The following is a 21,876-nucleotide window of genomic DNA, read 5'->3' on the forward strand; positions in this document are numbered from 1 at the left end:
AGTGAGCCTGCGGAAGAAGGAGGCTCTGGCCGGCTGCTGTGTGCTCGTAAGCTGCAGATTGCGTAATTGGCCCATAACCATGGGAACCATCAGCTGCCTGACGGACACCGACCCGATGGCGGTGGGAACGATTTACCAAGAGATGCTCAAGATTCTCAACATCGAGGCTCCGAGCTTCAACGTCATTGATGTGATGGAGGCCTACAGTCACGAGTGAGTGAAGGACAGAGGTCTGAACCTCAACTTATTTTTTACATTGTACAGTAGCAACATTTAGATAACGGCTCATTCTGACCAATCCAAACATCGGCAGCCATTCTCATTTTCCTCTGTTACTCAGATGAGTCTCATTTCATAGAAAACCGACCGGTTGTTATTATTAATTCTGCAACCTGTAGTAGTTTAAATGTCCCACGCTACTATAAATTATTCTTGATTCCCATAGACAGGCTCACTTTTATTTACAAATGTTCACAAGTGGGCGGGATCAGTCTTATTTGTGGTTTTGTTGACTTAAATAGAATTATCTGCAAAGTTATCGGACAGAAAAGAAAACAAACGGTGCTCTAATTCATTCATAAGAAGTGCTTTAAATGATACATTTCTAAGACTTACTAAAAAAATGTTTTGTTCTTCTTTCTGTCAGGTACAAAATTAGCTCGCTTCACGTTCCTGAAGAACTGGCTGAGAACCACAAGGACTTGACCAAACGCGCCGTGGAGCTGGTGGAGCTGTCGGCAGATGCCTGGATTGTGACTGGCCGTAGACCCGTCCCCGTCATGATGGCCGCCATCTATCTGTCATGGCAGTCCTTGAAACCCAACAAGCACCGCTTGAAGTTAAATCTGGACAAATTCTGTCGGCTTGCCAAAGTGAATAAGCACCAGCCTGCTTTGAAGAGGATAACGGAGATGAAGGAGGTGCTGTGTAAGCTGGGTAAGGAGATTCCCTGGGTCCGGGATGCGGTGACGCCAGAGAATGTTGTCCATCAGGTGGAGGATATTCTGACACACAGGTACGCGCTGCTCAGGAGGGCTCTCAGAACCCAAGAGGACGCCCTGCTGGAAGACAGTCAGGCCAGCTGTGAGGAGGCCGCTCCCTCCCAAACCTCTGAGCTCGTGGATCACAATCCAAATGCATCGTCTGCGGAACAATGTGGACTGAATGCTGAAAGGACTCGGCGACCGGGAGACGATGACGCATGCGTGGTGGAGGAGCTGCACAGAGACACTCTGAAGAGCCAAGATCCAGCACCAAACTGGGGGAAGAGAGTGCTGTTTGCTCCCCCGTGTGTGATCCACGCCAAGAAAAGGAGAATGGAGCAGCCCGAGCTCAAGGATGTTACCGGAGACGAAGAAATCTCTGACAGTGAAATTGACTCGTACATCCGCACTCCTCGGGAAGCTCGGGAGTTTGCTCTGACGCAGAAGATGCTTTCTTGAGTGACGAATCATTACCCGCTGTGCCTCAAGACCGGATGGTTCAATTTTCATAAGATTTGGTTTCGTGATAAGAGATGCTGCAACCTTTTTGTATGTAGTTTCATGCAGTAAATGATCCTACGTGTTTTTCTTTTTGCTGCTTATACTTGGTTCACTATTGAATAAAGTTGTTAAAGTCATTAACAAAAATTGAAATATGAAGTGTGAAGATCTCCACTTAAACTGCAAAATGCTTTTCTTTTAAAGGAAATATATAATGGAGTTTAAATAAATTTTTTTGTTTTGCACATTGTCCACATCACTTATGAAAGTGCCCGACATGAAAGTATTTACCTGGTTTAAAATGTGGGATGTTGGGGTCATGTATTGGTTTTGCATAATTAGACCAACTTTGTATATAATTGGGCTTGCTCTAAGAGATTTAACATGTCACCGTAGGGAAATAAAGACGTCTGCTGCGTAAAAGGTCTATTATGCCGAGCCTCGGACGAAGCCTTCATTTAATGTGTTGGTTGAATATCTACAATGAGTACTTTCATAACGCCTACAGAGGTTTTTAAGGTGTTACTACTCCATTACACCAGCATGACATTCTGAATATTAGCTGCGACTGATAACACTGTTAAAATCCATCTTTTCATTGCCAGAGTATGTGATGTAATTGTCAAATATTTCAAAGAAGAGAGCCTCTTGAATCGCAGCAGCCCCTGGGATTTATTCAATTCAATTTATTATTTCGTTTTTGCAAGCGCTGAGCTCTTTTGGAATATAATCTAGAATACTAGTTAATGATTCAATTCAGCCTCTTTATATATAGAGGATATTATACGCATTCAGGCCCATATAAAATACTACAACTCACCTAATCTCTCACTTTTTGATCAGAAATTCAAATGTGTTGAATGGAAACAGAATTGGGTTTATTTCACGGAAGAACGACTGCAGAATTTAAATCATTAGACTGCAGGAAATTTACATCGTTGTTGGCAAGCACCAAGCATGCTGAAACGATCAATAAATTCTCACATTGTTTCAATGTCCTAAACGGGTGTAGTTGATATGCATGAAACACTTCTGTCCTCCCTGTTATTTAATTAGTAAATTCAGCAACCACCCCCAAGTTAGATAGACTTTAATTTCATTACGCAGTCACATTGATCTGAAGCAGAGAGGTCATTCCATCTCTGTATTTAATTTACCACAGTGTGTTGTTAGAACAGGCAACAGATCAGAGAACATACATGTTATGAACGTTACATCACAAATCCTATACACAGTTTACACAGGAAGTTACAAGACAATACGCCGTAAAACGTGTGTGCACCCAAAAAAAATGTAATCACAGAGTCCCTTCATGCAATCAGTGGTTGATTTGAAAAGAGCAAAAGTAAAGGCACATGTGTTTTACATTCTGCTGCGGTGGAGGTCAAATAATGACAGTAGCACTTGAAACTTGTTGATTTTGTCGAGTTATCACTGCTGCAAAGATAAATCTGTCTGCAGGAAGGAGACACGTGTATACAGAATAGGTGACTTGACGGCTATAATGGCAACTAAATAATGGAAGTGAAAATAAAAATCAATCTTGCTGATTTTGCATAAAATCTCAAGAAGCAATAGAAACGTAAGCAGAGGACACAAAGCAACACAGAGCCAACCACCACACAATGATTTTCTTTTCTTTTTTTACAGCTATTATACACTGCTATCAGAAATAATTTAATGAATTATAATGCTGAGGTGCATATTTATCCACTACAGGCTTTAAGAAAATGAATGCCCAGGGGAACAGGCTAATGAATGTAATTCATTCCACAGAAAGGAGCGCCACACCATTAGTGGAAACAACCACATCTGCAGTTACCATTCCCAAACACAATTTGAACTGGCACAGCTTGTATTCATATCCAATACAGCTACACTTTGTTCAACATGCTTAACCGCTATCTAGCTTTTTTTAAAGGTAATTTTAAAAAAAGTATCCTCATTCATTTGTTAATTAAAGGAAATGCTTAAGACCTCGTCTCTTCTTTCTCAGTTTTATTGGCACAATTTGTGAATGTTTAATTAGCTACTGAGAGAACTACATTTGTATAAACTGGTATCTTTTGGCCAGGCTGTTTTTTTTTATAATAATCTAACAGATTAACGGCCTGGTTTTCCTGAAATCTGCTGTTGATATTAATTGTCCCCAGAGGATAAGTCAGAATGTTACAAGTGACCCTTTATTTCGTGACAACATGCTTATATTGATGAAATTGGCAGATTGCCATGGATTTTACTGGGCATCGGGCACTCTCATGGATTCTGAGGAGATGAACCCTTTCGGCTCTGGACCTTTATCTAATGGCTGGATTGCAATACAATGTATTGAAGTTCATGGTCCACAGAGGATGAACACCAATTGACTCCTGCCAAAATCTTTACTTTTTTTATTTAGATTTCGATTTTATTTTACAGATTGACCTCTCCTAAAGAGCCAATAGATTGTCTTCCTACACAACATTTACTAAACTAATGGCTGGATTTCCACGAACGTTTCTGTGAATTGTACAGGGTGCCAGAGGATGAACTCCACAGCGCACTGTCTCCACTTGTACTCAAGAATCGGCAAATTACACTGAAATAATGTCAAAGGATTCACCGGGTAATCACAAGATCACGCTGGCGGCGCAGTGATTAGCAGGCACTCCAATGCGATAATGACACTTAAGCATCTTCCGTAACTCGGTGCGGAAGCGGTCGTGTAGCCATGCGTAGAGGAACGGGTTGCAACAAGATGAGCTCATGGCGCACAGGTGGCACAGCAGTTGGATGAGTAAAAAGTAGCGCTTGTTAATGAGGTGAATGTCAATGTCTCGCAGCACATTGAACACATGAATAGGAAGCCAGCACACCGCAAAGGCAGACACCAAGAGTGCGACCAGGCGAAAGATCTTTCTCTTGCGAGCTTGTTGAGCTCCCGCCTGGTCTTGTGTCCTGTGGCCTGGCGCAACACACTTCCTCAGTTTGACGGTGATACAGAGATAGGAGACAAAGACAGCGGACAAGGGCAGGACATACGTGACCAGCAGGGTGCTGTATGCGTAAGCGCGTCTTTCTTTCTCTTGACCCAACCAGAATTCCTCACAGATGGTGAAGCCTTCCCCTTTGAACTCCACGTGGTACGTGTGGGCGACTGCCGGAGCCACCAGCCCGCAGGACAGCAGCCAGATGCCGGTGAGCACGGAGGCACAGGTGGCCACAGAGGTGCGCTTCTTCATGAGATGAACTGTTGCGTAATACCTGCAATATAGAAAGAGTATAATAAGGGTACAACACTTTAATTAATGCATGTTGATCTATTGCGTGTTTTATAAGGAAAAGGAGATTATTTAAAGTATAAATGGTTAAATTAGTTAATCAGCTCTAAAGGTCACTGCCCACAATCTCTGCAGTGCATTTAGTTTACATTGTCAAAAGCAAAACTGCACGATAATGATGTTTCTATTAACCTTTATTTATATAGCACCACCATTTGTGGAGGGTTTGCATCACAATGTGCTCTACATCAAGAAAAACAAATCTTTAAATTACAGAACAATAAGAAAAAGAGGAAAATCATTTCCATTTTAAACTCTTAAGATTGAGCAGAGGTGATAAAAACGGCAGGTTTTCAGCTGGTGCCTAGAAGCCTCCGTTGATGTTGCTGTTCTCGGCTCAGCTGAAATTAGATAAATGAACAATTTGAGGGCAGAAATGCTGAAGGGAGCGTTACTGTAGCCGTTTGAATTTTGTCGTATAGTGAGCAGCAGAGAGGTGGATCTCGGGTCTACCGGGGGACATGTCTCTGCAGCACATTGTTCTGTGCACAGTGTAAAGCTGGATAATTGGATTTTGGTCTTTGCCCATCAGTCACATAGCAAGCAGCTCAAATTGTTTTGCATTTGGTTGTTCATGAATTCACAAATGATTTACAAGCTAGTTTTTACATATAAACATTTAATGAGAGTTTGACTCATGCAGCTACATGTATGATTTTTTTATGATATGACTCATTTATAATTTAACTGTTAATTAAAGTTTCTAATTTACCGATTCATTATCTAACAAAAACTTGATTATTGATTACACCATAGGAGCCATTACATCATGGCATATCAATCATAACAAGTTCAGCACAAGTACTGAACTGTTCATAAGTGGTGTTATTAAAAGTGCAATCTATCTGCACATCTCCATCATTTCTAAATGCGTATGAATGAAAATTGATGACAGATAATTGTTCATTTTCCTGGTTGTCTAATTTTTGGCTTGTCAGTTACACCGTGAAGAGGATTGAAAGAAAGAAAAAAACAAACTTAAAAAAGGCAATTCAAAATGTCGCGTGGCGTCATGTAGTGCAGAGAGATCCACCCACCTGTCCACAGCAATGGCAGTGAGCGTGAAGACTGAAACGTAGACTGTGACTGGTTGGATGAGGAACACCAGATAGCACATCGGGCGGCCAAAAGTCCAACCGTGCGGGTTGAAGGCGTAGGCGAGGGTGAAAGGGACGCAGGTCACACACATGAGCATGTCAGAGAAGGCCAGGTTTCCGATGAAGAAGTTGGTGACGTTGTGCATTTTGCGGGTTCGACAAATGACATAGAGGAGCAGGTAATTCCCAAAGATGCCCACCACCACAACGAGCACATAGCAGGGGATCATGAGAGGCTTGAACGTCTGCAGCAGGGCCACATCTGCAAACTGGGAGGTGCGGTTGGTGGAGCTGTTCTGCACGGCAACCTCATAGATGTGTCCAACTGTCTGTTCTCCTGACACTGACGGCTGTGTGCTCCCAGCAAAGCCACTGTGATTGCCCTCCATGGCAGCAAAGCTCAGTCTGCCAGTACCTGCACGGTCCAAAATCATTTGCAGCTGTTATTACTAAACATTAAAAACTCCTCCAAATGTCAATTCAGTGTATTCAATCTAAGGTGCATGCATAATGTAGATGTAATAAACAACATTCTGTTCATGACATTTACAAAAATGGAAGACCATTATTGGATAATCATACATTGTGCATCTTCCACTAGGACATACAGTACTGTGTACAGCATTAGTGAAACATTTATTCAACATGACTGGGGTGCTGGATTTTCATGCATTTTTTTTAACCAATAAAAACGACTGTGTTACTTTGCTGATTAGTGGAGCATGGCGTAGAGGGATAATGAAAGAAAGATAAACCTGTAACATTCCCTTTGGCATGAGACTTCTATTAAATCTTCAGTGCAAAATCCCTTTAAAACAATATGTTGAACTCAAAGCCAGCTGGCTGATGCAGTGTCTGGAATTTGATTTCTAAACAACAAGAGAAGAACTGCTTTTTTAACTTCATATTGTTTTATATTTTTACTGTTTTTAGCTTTCAAATCCCTTTTGTGATATGAGCACATTTAATACCTTATGCTTCACGGGCACCTGGTGAATCAGATTACTGAATTAAAGCCACAATCCGTGGACGAAATACCAGAAACACCTTACAAACTAATACTCGTGCACTGAAATGATTTTTCTGATGATTCATCTTGCAGGTCATTTTTTAGAGAATATCTTCTATGCATAAAAGATGCTGACTTTGCTGTGTCCACCTTACAGACGGACCACTGCTATTCATCAGCGGAGCGATTCTGTTTGAAATCCAGTTCAAAAGATCATATCCGCAGAAATGAAATGCAGAATATTCATCTTCATAAACCAAATTAGTAGTTTCATTTTAAAATGGGGCGTCGGGACTTGTGTTTAGAACCAGAGGGGTGCAGGTTCAAGTCCAGGTCGGAGCAAGACTCGAGTGTGGACTGGTAGCTGGAGAGGTGCACGCTCAGCTCCTGCGCACTGCTGATGTGCCCTTGAGCAGGGCACCAAACCCGTAAGTGCTAATTCCCTCCGACTGCATGTCTGTGGGTCCTGTGTGTGTTTGTAAAATAAAAAGGAGTGGGACAATTTATTTCCCTCTGGGGATTAATAAAGTAATTATTCTTCTAAAGCAGACACTTGGTCTCCACAGTGACTTTCCTTGAATATGATTACACATACAGTATGAGCTGAAACCAAATGGCACAACACGTTATCAACTTGGATGCTACAGTGTAGAAACAAAATAATAAAAGTAATAATACTGACAACATGTTTGTTTTTTCTCCTGTTTTATTCCTATGAGATAGATGTGTTCATTTTCACAGTGTTTGTATCCTCAATTTTATGAATACCATATTCGAAGCTTTGCTCATATTCATCTCCCACCTTATTTGCAGGGTCTGGATTTATTATAGAAGTCTTGATACAACCTGATACAATAGCTCTGCCCATATATCTGTAAATACACATGAAAAACACATATGCATAATCCAGGGTGTGCAAATACACATTTCCTTTACATAATGATCCATCAAGTCTTTGCCTGAATTACAAACAAATATAAGCACTGTAACTTTTGACATTTAAAAGAGGATGATGTGAAAATAGCGTATTATTGCAACTACCAAGATATCATATTTATTCATTAATGACATTTCTATTTTTTTGTTATTTACTTATTCTGTTCTTGGAGAAAAGACACTACCACTACCTCTGAACAAACATTCAAACAAATACAGATAAAGAATATTACACAGCAACTCACCTGTGATGGAGTTTCTTCGCGTAAAGATGACTTGAGTGCGTGAGTATGAAGAAGGGACCTTCCTTGTGCGCTTCTTCTCAGTGAGTGAGCTGAAGAAGCTGCTGTTTTAGAAAAAGAGAGAACGAGAAGCAGCGAGAGAGAGAGAGAGAGAGAGATGTCTGTGGAAATGACAGTAAGCCAATAAGATGGCAGAGACTCAAACAGATTCATGTCTGGGTTGGCCATGACGATGACGTTTGATCTTGAACTGATTGGTTAGTGGTCAGGACTGATAACGACGGTAACGGGATTTATTGATCTGGTCACAGACATGTGCAGGACTCTATCTGAGAGCGGCTTGATTATTGTTTGTCGATGCATGCACGGATACATTGTCGGTTCTGATGTAACACTTTATTTATGTACCGTTAGTGCACCGTTTTCACAAATTGTGCATTGATTATGGATGGAGCTGATTAAAGTGGGAATTTAAATTGTTGTGATTTGTATACAAGCTTTGGCAGAGATAGAAAATGATCTGCAAACTATCTAGGTGACCAAAAATGTCACAATCTTAACATTTCTACTTGCTATCCATTGTTACATTTTAATCTCAGTGAAAGGCGGTAAGTTTGTCGTCCGCAGAACATGCCAGTTACAACTTGTTTTCTGTAGTTCTCCCTTACCATAACTAGACCCGATTCTGTATCAAAACCTTTTCCCCAGCAAAACCTATTCAAAGTGCAAATGAAGTGGAGAACATTTTTCAAGAATCTGCTTTTGAAAAATGTCTCCATTTAAAGCATTATGCCTTAAACTCCCACTTAGACAAGTGAGGGCTTCCAGTAATTCCATTGTTCACAAACCCTCCCTGGATAACAGGTTTTGAAGTGCGCTGTGATTCACAGTTACATGTCATCGGTTCCAAATAGCAGTCAGGCTTAGACATTTCATTTCTTTTATTAAAAAGAAAATGACCTTTTTCGCTGCAGGCGGAAAATTGATATTGGAAGTCAGAAGGCAGGTATGCCTCTGCTGCTTCCTTCTTCGTGTGACACATTTCATACACATTACACTGTATGTTGACATCACAAAAGCAGTACATTATAATGACAGCACTGCCATCTTATTCTGCCAGGCATGTCAATCAGTGAGACACTAGTAAGAGAGAAAGAAAGAATACATTTGTGAGGCTATCGATCCACAGTCACAAAATGATCAAAGCTTTAGAGGATGCAATGGCGTAGGTTTGGATATGGACTGTAGGGACATGTTCCTCCCAATATCGGAGCGAACAGACTCACACTTACGCAGAGGAGCAGAATCGCCAATTTGACCAGTGCTGAGAAATATGCTTCTGGTGTGAAGTAACATGTTTATCTACCAGTGCAATGCTTCCATCCAGAAAAGTATGCCAGATGGAGTTGAGTAGCACGAGTGGGAGAATTTCCTTTAAAAAAAAAAAAAATGCCGGTCTATTAAAAGATGCTAAATTATGTTGAAGTGTCAATGCTATTACGTCCAATGTGGAGTGATCAGTAGTCAAGGAGATGGACCACCTGCTGCCAGGGGCCCCATAGGCTCTATCATCAACACTCAAGTGTATTAGAAAAAAAATAATTTTCATCTAAGTGTGTCCCAAAGTGTTTTCACAAATGAGAAACACTGGTTATATGAAGCTGCAACATTTACAAAATGCTCTTCATTTTGGTTTGAAATGAGTATAATATAATTGGATTAGCAGGGAATGAAACCCATTCTCACTCCCAACCCGTCTGAATGCAGCGGCCCTGCTCACTTTGCTGTGTGGATGCTCCACCCACAGCAATATCAGAGAAGTACAACATAACAATATCCCTCGCTCTAACTAGCCCATAAACAACTAAACAATTGGCTACAGTAGTAAGAGTTATGCCGTGTTACACACCAAACGTTTGTTGTGAACGCACCATAAGGCTGCATGTTATCGCTCTACATCCCCAGTCACATTTACTCAGACTAAACTCTGCCACCGGGAGTCTTTCTGAGGTCCAATCTCTGCATCAGACGCTGATGTAAACAAGCACAGTTTGTGGCTGCGAACTTGTGGAAGAGCTGCACTCAAGAATACTGATGTAGTGACGGCAGAAATGAGCACAATTGCTGTCCTGTTTTAAAGGGTCAGTTCCACCAAATCTCATATTAAAGGGGCACTCCACTGATTTTACATATAAAGTACAAAGTTTGCCATGCAGTCGTCAATTTTAGTCCAGATGTTTTAATTTCCATTTTTGTAAGTAGTTTTCTTGAAGGTGATCAAGGTGTCCCTTAAAGTGAAGCTGAAACGAGGGTGAAATATCAGGTTATCGTAACTCGATCAAATCAATTTTCAGCAGAAAAAGCAAAAAAAAAAAATCTCACTCTAGCTAGACTATAACGACAGACACATTTAGCAGTAAAAGAGCAACATATTTCCCCTGGAGTTAGTTTAAACCAGAATCTGAGCTAAGAGGAGACTGAATATTACGTGTGGCCAAAACACGACTCAAAATAAAATTGCCAATGTTGCTCCGCTGGATGTGTACATTTGATTTACACCCCAAAATGCAACAGTTGTTTGTCATGTTGCTCTAAAACATCAAGTGCTTGACATGTTAGACATCATGTGGTAACTGTCTTTAACTTTCCCTTGGCTCCTCCGTTTTCATATTCACCTTTACAGTTGCTGCTGTCTGTGGTGAAGGTCAATGCCTTCTTTTCAATGGGTTTGACTTTTAGTGTTTGCATCTAGCAGCAGTCGTGGTTTAGATTGATTTTGGCCTTGATTCATGATTGAAACAATTTAATATGTGAGATTAGTCTTTTTATATTCATTTCTTAGAATAAATGCAAGTTCTATTCATGACTTTTGCAGGGTGCTGTGGTGGCTGAAGGCCTTACAATCGCCCCCCCGATCCCGATCCCACTGCTTTGTGGACTGCTGGGGTTTCGATTGACTCTCTCCACCCTCTCCTTGTTTTCTGCTGTCCCCTATGATTAGAACAAAGGCCTGTTCTCTGACTGACATTATCTTCCTGGTTGTTCTTCTGTCTTCCATGTGCCCTACACGAAGCCTTGATGGATGGTGAGACCTTGTCACACAGTTTACTACCTGAGTTTTCTCTTTCTAATCAAATTTCAGGCAGCCACCCCAGACAATCTTCAGATGTATGCAGTTTTACTGCTAATTAAATGTGTTAGAGAAAAGGACATGAAGTTAGGTTCGTTCCTTTGTGAGGGCGAAAGAGACAGTCTGTTACTTCTCTGCTCCAAACTCATACAGCGTACTGTCCCAGCCTCCACCTGTCAGTGGATCACAAACGTCCTGACGCATCGGATGTAGTGAGTGACCAACATGGACACGTTCAGCAAAAAAGGCCCAGAAGAGGATGTGTTTCCTGCGCCACCTCAAGAAGCTCAACCTGCCTCAGGACCTGATGATCCAGTTCTACTCCGCAATAATCCAGTGTGTTCTCTGCACATCCATCACTGTGTCGCTTGGATCAGCCACCAAACAGGACGGGAACAGAGTAAAGCCACATTCAAAATCCTTGTTTTTATTTTGTTGACGTATTAGTCAAGTTTTTTACTTACTTACTTAATACAAGAGCCATAAAAAAAAGAAAATTCACCATATTTTAGGAATAGAATGTTATATAAACCAGGCTATGAATAAAAAATAAAAAAAAACTTAAAAGTTGAAAGTTTGGTGTACGTAAGTGCTCACCAGTGGCGGACTAGTCTCAGGGGCAGAGGTAAAAAATACAAAAAGGGCACCAGCTGAGCACATCGCTTTTAATCCACTAGAAGGGCACTTCCTAGAGGGAACCCCATCATGATTTATCGATCAAAATTGCACACAAGAGGGCACTTTTTCTGCGGTTTGTTCAAACATGGGGGAACCCCCCCCACTTGAGTCCAACAGTGGATATCACCATGAAGCTTCCCCAGCTGATTACTTACACTAAGACAATTCTTTTGAGTATTTTGGTAAGTTTTCTGAAATGTTGTGTTTGAAAATGAAAATGAGACATTATCTAACAATAACCTTTGGTGAACATATGAGATATCTACAGATTCAAATGGACAAAGTGTAGTAAAAAACACTTAAATGTGTATTTTGGACGTTTTATTTCCACTAGTCTGAAAGAAGACCAGTGCTTGAAAAAAACATCTGCAGTGCATCGCCTTATTAAAGTGAATTTATGATTAATAAGAAAATGATTCATGACACTTCAAATCTAATGCTTTCTGTCTCAAGGTAACATTGAAGCTGCACCAGGGTTGAAGCGACAGTAGCTGTAGCGTTGACTTATTCTTTGGTTGCTTGATGATAATTATCTTCTGTTATGACTCATCTTACCTCCTACATATGTCAGCCGGCAGAAGGTTGAGTGTACAGCAAGCATTAGGATGGCTGCCGTTACCGTGCATGTTATTTATGTTGCCATGGTGGTAATTGCCGTGTGCTCATTCCCATTATGATTAAGATATATTTATAATGCCGTGAAAGTGGATATGAACAAACTTCCTGTGTGTCCTCGTGCTCAGTAAATACCTTTTACTTATGTTTTTGTTTGCTGTACACGCTTCGTCTCTCGTTTATCTGTTTGGGCTTTTCTACATGTATCAAGGATTTCCTGCACGCCCCAAACCTCATAACTTCGTTTTAATCAAATATACAGACATATAAAATAAAACACTCCTGGCTGCGATGCTTTCTTCACATTCACATCAAGAATAGTCGATGGCGGAAGTGGTTTCTCTGGCTGTCCTGTAGAAACATTTCATTTTATGGTCTTTTTAAGTGATGTAGTCTTAGATCATGTTTTACACAATGAAAAACAACAAATCCTCTGAATACCATGAATTAAAGATGCGTAAAAAGGATTTATTTTGAACATGATGAAGCAGAAGCATTTCATTTGAATGATATACTGATAGTATTTTATAATGTCACATGTTTAACATTTGCAAAAGAGCCACCGTAGTTGCTGCGTTTAAGGATACAAAGACGAAAAAAATAGCAAAAAAAACAACTGAGACAATGTTTAATAAATAAACTCTTTTCTGGGATCAACTCCAGCTTTTGCCTTTAAAAACATCTGAATGCTGTGAAGTGACTAAATGAGGCTTTTAGCAGATGTCCACAGAGGGTGCCAGCCCCTCAAAGACATATGCAGTCGTTTTGGCTGTCTAATAGCGTGACTGGTCTAATTGGGGTTTAGTGATGTTTCTTCTTCCTGTTGGTGCCACACACAGAGTGAGTGCACTGCAGGGATCTCAACTGTTTGTTCTTTTACAAATGTACGCAGCACAAGCCAGATTCAAGAGAGTCAGACTTAGGTTGCCCAAGGACAGTGGAAGAATATATTCGACATCGCAAGAGTAGGGGAGTCATATTTTGCAGCTAAATGGGGAAAAAAAAAAAAAAAAAACATGACGTTGAGCTCTGTACTTTTCACAAACAAATGATGCCGATAGATTCTCCTGCACTGCTGCGCTCCCGGCGGCTTCATGTAGTTATTTTGGTTCCACCTAGTGGTCTCCTTGAGTGCAACCACAGCAGAATATTTCCCAGGCGTATTGCTGCGAGATGGAGGACTGTAAGTTTGTATGAGCTATGGGACATTCTCCTTAACTTGATTAGAACACATTTTACTGCCTACCAAATCAAGCTGGCATCCCGTTAATGTAATTGAGTGAAATGACAAAGGGCTGACTCAACAAATGAGTAATTGCTACCAATTAAAGAAATGCACTTAACTGACTGGACGCGGATGAAAATGTTGCGCTGTAACAAGACCGGCAGCTGGAGGCCTGTACTCTTTTATCGTCTTAGAGATGTGAGAAGCATAAATATCTCTGATACCATTAATTAATCCTTAACACGGGATCAATAATGAAAACAGAGGTGTAAAAGGTCACTGGTCTTTGGTTTAATTGGTATTGAAGTTAAAACAGTAAAACAAGGCATGTTCAATCAGTGAAATGTGAAGGCCATGGAAGAAGAGAACGTAAGATAAAGGAAGTCTTCAACAGAATAAGAGCTCATAATGTGAAATAAAGAGCTGGAAGTCGTTCTGATGGTTTCTTTTACTCGCCTCCGCTCAGCTGCAGCAGGATTGTACGGTAGTCTCCAGATGTGTCTCCCTACACAGTGAGAAAAAGATCTGTGAGACTTCAAAAGGACCAGTGTAGGGAATAACTGCAATCAGTGTCACCAATCCAAACTGTCAAAAGACCTTTTTAAAAAAAAACAGACAGACAATTCAAATGATTTATCTTAAGATAACCATCTGAAATGGCAGCGGTAATGCATTGAAGTCTCGTCGCAGTTCAAAACTACATTAAGGCAATACATGAAGTGAGAATCGCAATTATTCCAATAATATCACAGCTGATGTATTGCAGAGTTTTTTGCTGACTTGAGTATGTCCCGCCCCCAGTGTTTAGTGCCTCACCTTGATGAAGGAGTAGAGAGTTTTGCCATACATCTTCAGGAACTGCGCCTTGATGTCCAACATGTCGATCTCCGCCCTCGCAACCATTATTCTGATGAGCACACTGTCTGTAGTGCCCAGCCCCTGACGAGAGACACAGTGTTCACATGGCGCTGGAGTTTATAGAGATAGGTACATAGATGGATTTCATTTCACATTTCAGTATAGTAGCTCCATTAGAAGCATGAAATATTTACCTTCATTGATTTGTATAATCGCTCTGCAAAGAAAGCCGTCTTGTCCCTTATGCATTTCACTGTAAAGCAAAAACAAATCCCGGTACATGAGGTGCAAAGCTCTCACAACATGGATACAATAAGCTCAGTGGTGGAAGTGTGGAAGCTCTGTTTTAAGAGTGCAGTGCGTTTCTGCCCAGTACTTTACAGTACTTTCTGTCTATAAAGTTAAAATGATGGTTTCTGGCTTTTTCTTTGTCTGTGCTCATTTGAACTTAAATGGTAACAGCTTTCGCAACTGTGTTGAATCTTTGTAAATTGGCAACAGATGTCTATTTGATGGCGCATGTCAGAGCAGAAACAAACCTATGGCCAGAAAGACGTCCTCCAGACATCCAGACATCTCCCTCTTAATGCTGTCCTCAATGTCCCTCCCAGAAATCTTCTGGTACTCCTCGAACACTGCAGGAAGAAGACGACCATCACACACTGCTTTTTCTTTATCAAACTCTTGACACCACACACTTGGTCTATGAAGATTAAAGATATTAATTGTATGTTTTGTACGTTAATATATTGTAATTGTCCGAATCCCTGTTTGATTCACATAGCGTCGCACTGGAAAATTGCCGAAAATGATCCTGTCCACCCGTTTGTCATGTTTCCACCACTGTCGATGGGAGCTGACGCCGATAAATACCCGTGACTACTGCAGTCATTTGTCTTGGGAATGAATTGGCAATTGTAACCTTTGTCACTAAAGGCAAAAATCCTAATGTTTGTGGGTGTTAGTGTGTTTTTGTCCATTGTGCAAGGGGCTTAATAATGAGTTTTCTCCTAAAACTGCCACAAAGAGTCAGTAAAATCCCCAGAGTCTACTACATGAAGTAAAAGGTAGTATTTTCTTTTATAAACTCAAGGATATGAAGTGTCTAGATTTTAACATGGTGTTTGTGAATGTGCTGTAAGAATACCTCGCAGCAGATGGTTTCGGTTCCTCACACAAAGCACCGTGAGGAATTTAACCTCGTCCGTGCCCCATCGTGCCTCACCAGCCTCATAGATGTCCTATAAATCACAAACGTTAAAATAACTGGGAGCCATAATTGAAACGCATGCTTTCATCTGAAGAACCTGGACTCTTGCCTTGGCATCGAGAACAGCCTGGGCCTCGTCCACTTTGTCGCTTTCATCCCGACCGGCCTGCGATGCAGAAAACAGAACAGCTTAACAGAAAGCCAGTGTAGGGTTGCACAACATTGGAAAAGCGAAAAAAAAAAGAGGAAACGGTTTCTGTTTTTATCACGCAGAAGTGACTGCTGCTTCCTCCACAGACGGTGGTTGATAAGGTTTTCACACCAACTTCTTGCTGACATTTTATACATCCAAAAACATTTCAAAACTCTTTGTTACAAATCAACTCAAAGGGAAATGTATTTCATCAAATGCTTTCCAGCAAGGAATACTTAATACTTAATACTCTACTTTAGAAGTTTTACTTGTTTTTTACTTGACCTACATTTTTCATCAACTTGAATCTACAGTTTATAGAATGCACTACTTTGTGATCTCTAATAATGTGCGACTAAAACATTCACACTGGCCAAAGCCAGAAGAGGTTATGGGCTAATGTTTGCTCACCGTCAGTAAAGAGACCAAAACCCTCTGGAACATCCCTGATGTGTCTCCACACACAGCGTCTTCCAAGGTGTTCCCATGTTCTGCCATGAATCGAAAATAAAATATAAAGCACTTAATCAAATGCTTGTTCAATTCTAACGACTATGGAGCAGAACAATCAATGCAAACTGACATAACGAGCCACCGCATACTAGATGGCTTTCTTTGAGATTAGTAAAAATAATGAGGTTTGGAAATCAAATATTTACAACCGAATACAGTTTCATTAATATTAAATGAGTTGTGATCTAAATTCACCAGACTGTTCGTATATGAAATGTACATGTAACACAAAACAATGTATTTATACACATTGAAAGACATTTAAACCCACTTTGACAATACTTGCCGACTGCCGCCACTGCAACCACAAAAGAACAACTACGCAAACAATAAACTGCCTCATAGAGAGCAGCAATGGCTTTTATGAATAATTCATGCCATCCACTGTTTTCTAATAACGGATGTCATTGCATCTCCAAATAAAGAACAGAGGCTCTGTCACTGATACACAATATCGAATATCATTCACAACCCATAGGCACCGACAGACACTGAGACGTACCACGACCTGACGTCATAAATTCTGCTGACGGAAGCGACACACTTACGTTTCTTGTACAACTCATTGATGGTTTTTATTTCAGCATTTGTCCTTGAGGCCAGAATATCGATAAGACAGGCCTCTTCAGTTCCAGCCCCCTGTTGATGAATGGATTTGGACACGTGTTAGAAACAAGAAGACACGAGGGTGTGATGCTTTACACTGAGAATATGAGACATTTATGAACTAAAGGAAATGTAGTTTGGTGGGATTCTATATTTTTTTTATTCTAAACAAATACCAGTGTGTCTCTCTCAGCCCCAATTACATGTACTGAAGACATGTCACCAATACACACTTATTTCAAAAAAAAAGTCTTAATAACTACTTAAAACAGCAGCGCCCTGTAGTTTTTAAGCTAACATTACTCAAACAGGAGTAAATTGTGTATTTGTTGGGGACTACTTTCAGCTGCGGATAAATACGCATTTGATACACTGAGGAGTTTTTACGGCAGCAGAGAGGTGTATGAAAGATTGACGAAATGAAAATGATTGATTAAAAATTAACCACACTGCCCAGCTTCATTGTAATGAAGGAACATGTGACTCAGTGCAACGGTGTGTCTGCTTGATGTGATTTTGAACGAAGAAGCCTTTGGACGATACACAAACACTACTTGTTTGAGGGTGAATTCATGATCGGCTTTGGTCTTTTCATGGGATTTGTTGACGATATGAACAATACAGACGATCATGTGATCCTGAACTCTGACCTTTATGGCAGTTTTCAGCTCGTAGGCGTCGTACACAGGCGCCAGCATCAGCAGACCTAGAACGACACACCTGAAGTTCCCACTCAGCTCCGAGGACAGATCGTCAGCCAGGTCCTGCAGGAGGACGGGAGCAGATGGATTAACAGAACAAAAAACATCCCACCAGTCGTTCCAAGTACTTCAATAATTGAAATCAAGTGGGGCATCTGTAACGAAAGCTAATTATCTTCACATTAAAAAAAAACAAGTAAATCTTGGCTTTGTGTTCGGGTTTTGTGCTGCCAGCGTGGACATGAGGCATGACTTCCAGCAGCAGGACTTGTCTCCACTAGAGGGTGTGGTTTCTGGAGACGGTTTTGTGAAAAACACCACTCGCCTATGTGACCACATGTGGGCGTCACCATATGTGCAACATGACTCACTTTTTCTGCCTGCGAGGATTCTGCAGCTCCCTCTGTGGAACTTCCAGATAACTTTATCGACCTCTAACCAGACACTGCACAGTGGGTTATTATCTCATTATGGAAATACAATAAACATCCAAGTTCCCTTTTTGTTACTATATTGATCCATATAATCATGCAACAAAGAAACGGCCAGCAGGGAAGCGTACCTCTGTGGGTTCACTGTTTTTTTTTTTTGTTGGTTGTGAAAATTTGACTTTCCTCCAGAAGACAAGGCCCTCTCTGTCCTGGTCTTTGGTTACAGGGAGGTATTCATTTCTGCTTTCCAGTTAATGATTAACTTGCACATTATCAGCAGTATGTTAGCACAGCAACCTCAAGTCAAAGACTGAGAGTGTACACAATGGAATAAGAGATGACACATCCACGGCTGCTGCCAATAGTCTCCATCAAGGCTGCTTTTTTTTTTTTAATTCCTCTGGCGCTCCAGCTGCCGTTTCTGTGCCTCTCCTGCTTCATGCATGTGGACTGATGTTGAAAAGCGCAATCACAGAGAAACTTTGTTTTGCTGCCTTTGAGCGCATGCTCAGTCAAAACTCTCACCTTCCCCACTGATTGTTTGTAGGCCTCTTTGATGCGCTGCCTCTGGGCATTAGTACGGTGTGCTAGGACCTTGGTGATAGCTTCCTCGTTAGTGCCTGCAAGACATAATACAATACAGAATCTGTTAAATGATCATATAGTCCTATTCTTGGAGAATCATTGAAGAACAAGAGTGCAGCCCCAATGTGAAAGACATAGAATCAGGCACCAGTGCTGCAACCCTGGAGTATAATCTTCACACACAGTTTGTTTGCATCAGCATAGAAACCATCTGCTTTCAATCGCGCTCAAACTAGAGTCAGGCGACGATGATTACGCTAGCCAGCCCTAACAGCATCAACATGCTGTGCTGAAAATCTGATGACAGAGAAATAGAGGCATTGTTATGTGCTCCTGAATGTTTGTTAGGGTGAATGGGCTATGACAGTAGAAAAGCTAAAGCTGCCATGATGACACACTGAATTTAGTTTTCAAGCTTTCCTAGAGAGGAGGATACAGGCCAAAGAAAAGAGTCACTTTCCTCATGGAGGCTTAATGACACAGTCAAACACATCTTTAGCTACCGATGGTTTCTGGATGGCAGCGGCTGGATCACTCACCAGTTCCCTTCATGGCTTCTCTCAGACTCTGGACATCAGCCTCGGCATTGAAACCGGCCGCCTCAGTCACTGCTCCACGCTTTCCAATCTGATCATAAGTGACAAAAATGTAATTTATTTATTAAACAGAAATAAAATAAACAGACACACACACTTAAATTCCCCTTTCACTAAAAAAAAAAAAAAAAAGAAAGTTTGCTTTCACTTGGATGTTTGACCTTCGCTGTGCGGGAGGATGTATGTGCAGTTTGACACTAGAAGGCTGTTTTCACATGTTTCTTAAAAAGGGAGAATGTTTCTCTCTGCTCACCTTTCAGCATACCTCTGAGTTCAAGGTGTGGGGATTTAAAACACCCATAGCACATCAATGTACTGTTCACTGAAGTAGGAGACATCTTGTGTCAAGCAGTTGAACTTTTGAAATGAACGATTCTGGAGTTTTATAAGAAAGGGTTGTGCTTTTAAGAATTTGTAAGTAATTTATGGAGGTTTTTTTTTTTTTTTTTAAAATGATGTGAAATGTATTTTTGAGTCATTCATAGCCGACTTGTATACATCAATTAGGATCATTTCCACAGCTGGAATGGTCAATTTTAGTCTCAATCAAAAAGACCAAAAGGATTTTCGACACTGCTTTATGACTTTTCGCTGTGAATTAAATTTGCTAAACGGCTGACAATAACATTGAAGTATTAAGTTAGTATTAAGAGTAACATCAAGAAAAAAAAATGCAAACTTAAAAATTATATTGACTATAATTTCATACCACAATTTGTGTCTGTTTAGTTTAAAACAAACATGACAGTAGAGTTAAGATTTTATCACCAGTTACAGTAGCAATTGTGAATTACAACAGTACCATATTACAACAGAGTTATAATAAAAGATGAACATTTTCATATTTTATTGCTACCCAGGCCTATTCAAAACCAAGCACAACAAAAGCATCTCATGTCCAGTGTACAGCCTCTGCTGGTGATGCAAATACATGTAAATACAGTTGATTATATGACTATTGTCTGTCCAGCTCGATGGAACATCAGCTATAGGACGGACTCACCGCTGCCATTGTAGGAAGAATGAGGATTTTCCAAACTGGAGGTGCAGAAAGCTATAAAAGAATAAATGCATAATGTTAGTTTCGTCACTCGCACAATGATCCGTTTATAACACAAAAATAACAAATTCAATGCAGTGTTAGGGGAAGTAAATTGTTAAAATGCGACCCTCATTATCCTCTGATCAATATTGTATGCAGTTCATCTTAGAGAGGGTTTCCGTCACACGCTTTTGGTCATGGGCTCTCTTGCGTCCCTCGTCTGAGCTGGTCGTCCCAGGAGCTAATCTCAAATAGCTGCTGTTTGTTTGGACACACCTGTAATTACTCCACTGAGAGCAACTATGGAGGAGTTTCCCTCCTATTTTGCTGCAGGGATCAACCTACCCTCTGACGTAGTTATCATAGATCTGTCAAAATCAATTTATTATTATTTAGTTATTGAGAAGGCCCGTTTAGTCGACACGATCCTTATGTTCTACTTTGACAAGACCTCGCTCCATTTTCACTCGAGCACAATGGAGTTTTTAGACAAAAACGTGACATCTGTCCTGGAATTTGAGAGTAGAGACACTCACTCATCAAACAGTGTGTGTGTGTGTGTAGGTCAGCCACACCTGCGTGGTGTAAATACTGACTACAAACACTTCATAACATGCTTGTGGACCACAGATGTAAATACACACAAAGTGGATCCAGTTTCTAAAGCACAAATAGTGTAAATATTATGAAAGCCTCTTCTGAACAAACAAAATGTGGGTTAGCTTCACGTATGAACCACATCAGTGTGTTTCACTTCACTTTAATTGTGTAAATGTGGACATTGTGTGTGTGTGTGTGTGTCGGGGCTTGAAGGTCATTCACCTGTCAAAACTATACCTGGGATAAGTATCCTGGATGCAACTGTTTAACCTCAAATGCATGATTTATTGGATATTATTATATTTTATGACGTCAGCAATTTCATTGGATATTGAGCAATAGTGAGAAAGTTTAGTCCGCTGTGTCCTATATTGAAAGCAAAGACTGAAAAGGCTTTACCATAGTTTCCAAAGTTATTGAAAATGAAATGTGTTCCCCAAAATTATAAAAAGCTGCACTATGATCCTCCGGGTAGCTTGGTTGGATTATTTAAAATGCTGAGAAAGCGTCGCATTCAAAGTGATTCAGGAAGCGGAGCACTTATGAACAGTTGACTATGAAGTTGGTGGGCACACCCTTCAGACGGAGGGTTAACCGCCTCAGTCTGAGCTCTACTCCACCGAAATCAATAACTCAAAGCACCAAAGAAACGGCATGACTGCCCGACACCGGAACAGCATCTCACCTGTCCTGAAGACAAAGTATCCACGTGAAGCTCGTCAAAAGGTGAAAGCGTCAACGTAGCAGAAGGCTGCTGCAGTTTATATCTTACAGCTGCTCTCACGTCCCACCCACTTTCATGCAA

The 21,876-nt window shown here is 40.7% G+C and overlaps 3 protein-coding genes across 5 annotated transcripts in view; 1 reads left to right on the forward strand and 2 right to left on the reverse strand.

Annotated features, from left to right (window-relative positions):
- brf2 (BRF2 general transcription factor IIIB subunit) overlaps positions 1 to 3,766 on the forward strand; it is a 7,997-nt gene extending 4,231 nt beyond the window's left edge. Inside the window, exons 3-4 of the mRNA XM_031855709.1 lie at positions 1 to 213; positions 647 to 3,766. The exon at positions 1 to 213 is cut by the window's left edge and continues 109 nt beyond it. Coding sequence (XP_031711569.1) covers positions 1 to 213; positions 647 to 1,442 — 1,009 coding nt within the window. The 3' untranslated portion in view covers positions 1,443 to 3,766. The remainder of the gene's footprint in view (positions 214 to 646) is intronic.
- Positions 2,653 to 8,161, reverse strand: prlhr2b (prolactin releasing hormone receptor 2b). Of its 3 annotated transcripts, XM_031855711.1 has the most exons (4): positions 8,092 to 8,161; positions 7,713 to 7,782; positions 5,842 to 6,316; positions 2,653 to 4,727 (listed from the first exon to the last, which is right to left on the reverse strand). In XM_031855711.1, the coding sequence occupies exons 3-4, from the start codon at positions 6,288 to 6,290 to the stop codon at positions 4,094 to 4,096; spliced, it is 1,083 nt and encodes a 360-aa protein (XP_031711571.1). In that variant the 5' UTR covers positions 6,291 to 6,316; positions 7,713 to 7,782; positions 8,092 to 8,161; the 3' UTR covers positions 2,653 to 4,093. The 3 variants fall into 3 exon arrangements, with proteins under 3 accessions (XP_031711571.1, XP_031711572.1, XP_031711570.1); XM_031855712.1 differs by lacking the exon at positions 7,713 to 7,782 and having other exon boundaries at positions 8,092 to 8,109; XM_031855710.1 differs by lacking the exons at positions 7,713 to 7,782; positions 8,092 to 8,161 and having other exon boundaries at positions 5,842 to 6,390.
- A 4,797-nt stretch (positions 8,162 to 12,958) lies between these two features.
- On the reverse strand, positions 12,959 to 21,876 carry anxa4 (annexin A4). The gene is made up of 13 exons (XM_031855953.1): positions 21,757 to 21,876; positions 20,433 to 20,483; positions 19,373 to 19,460; positions 18,774 to 18,868; positions 17,767 to 17,880; positions 17,059 to 17,149; positions 16,409 to 16,488; positions 15,914 to 15,970; positions 15,742 to 15,835; positions 15,134 to 15,229; positions 14,789 to 14,847; positions 14,553 to 14,675; positions 12,959 to 14,241 (listed from the first exon to the last, which is right to left on the reverse strand). The coding sequence occupies exons 2-13, from the start codon at positions 20,439 to 20,441 to the stop codon at positions 14,185 to 14,187; spliced, it is 963 nt and encodes a 320-aa protein (XP_031711813.1). The 5' UTR covers positions 20,442 to 20,483; positions 21,757 to 21,876; the 3' UTR covers positions 12,959 to 14,184.

This window comes from Anarrhichthys ocellatus, unplaced genomic scaffold (genome assembly GCF_004355925.1).
Source record: "Anarrhichthys ocellatus isolate YVR2014 unplaced genomic scaffold, GSC_Weel_1.0 scaffold16, whole genome shotgun sequence".
NCBI lineage: Eukaryota > Metazoa > Chordata > Actinopteri > Perciformes > Anarhichadidae > Anarrhichthys > Anarrhichthys ocellatus.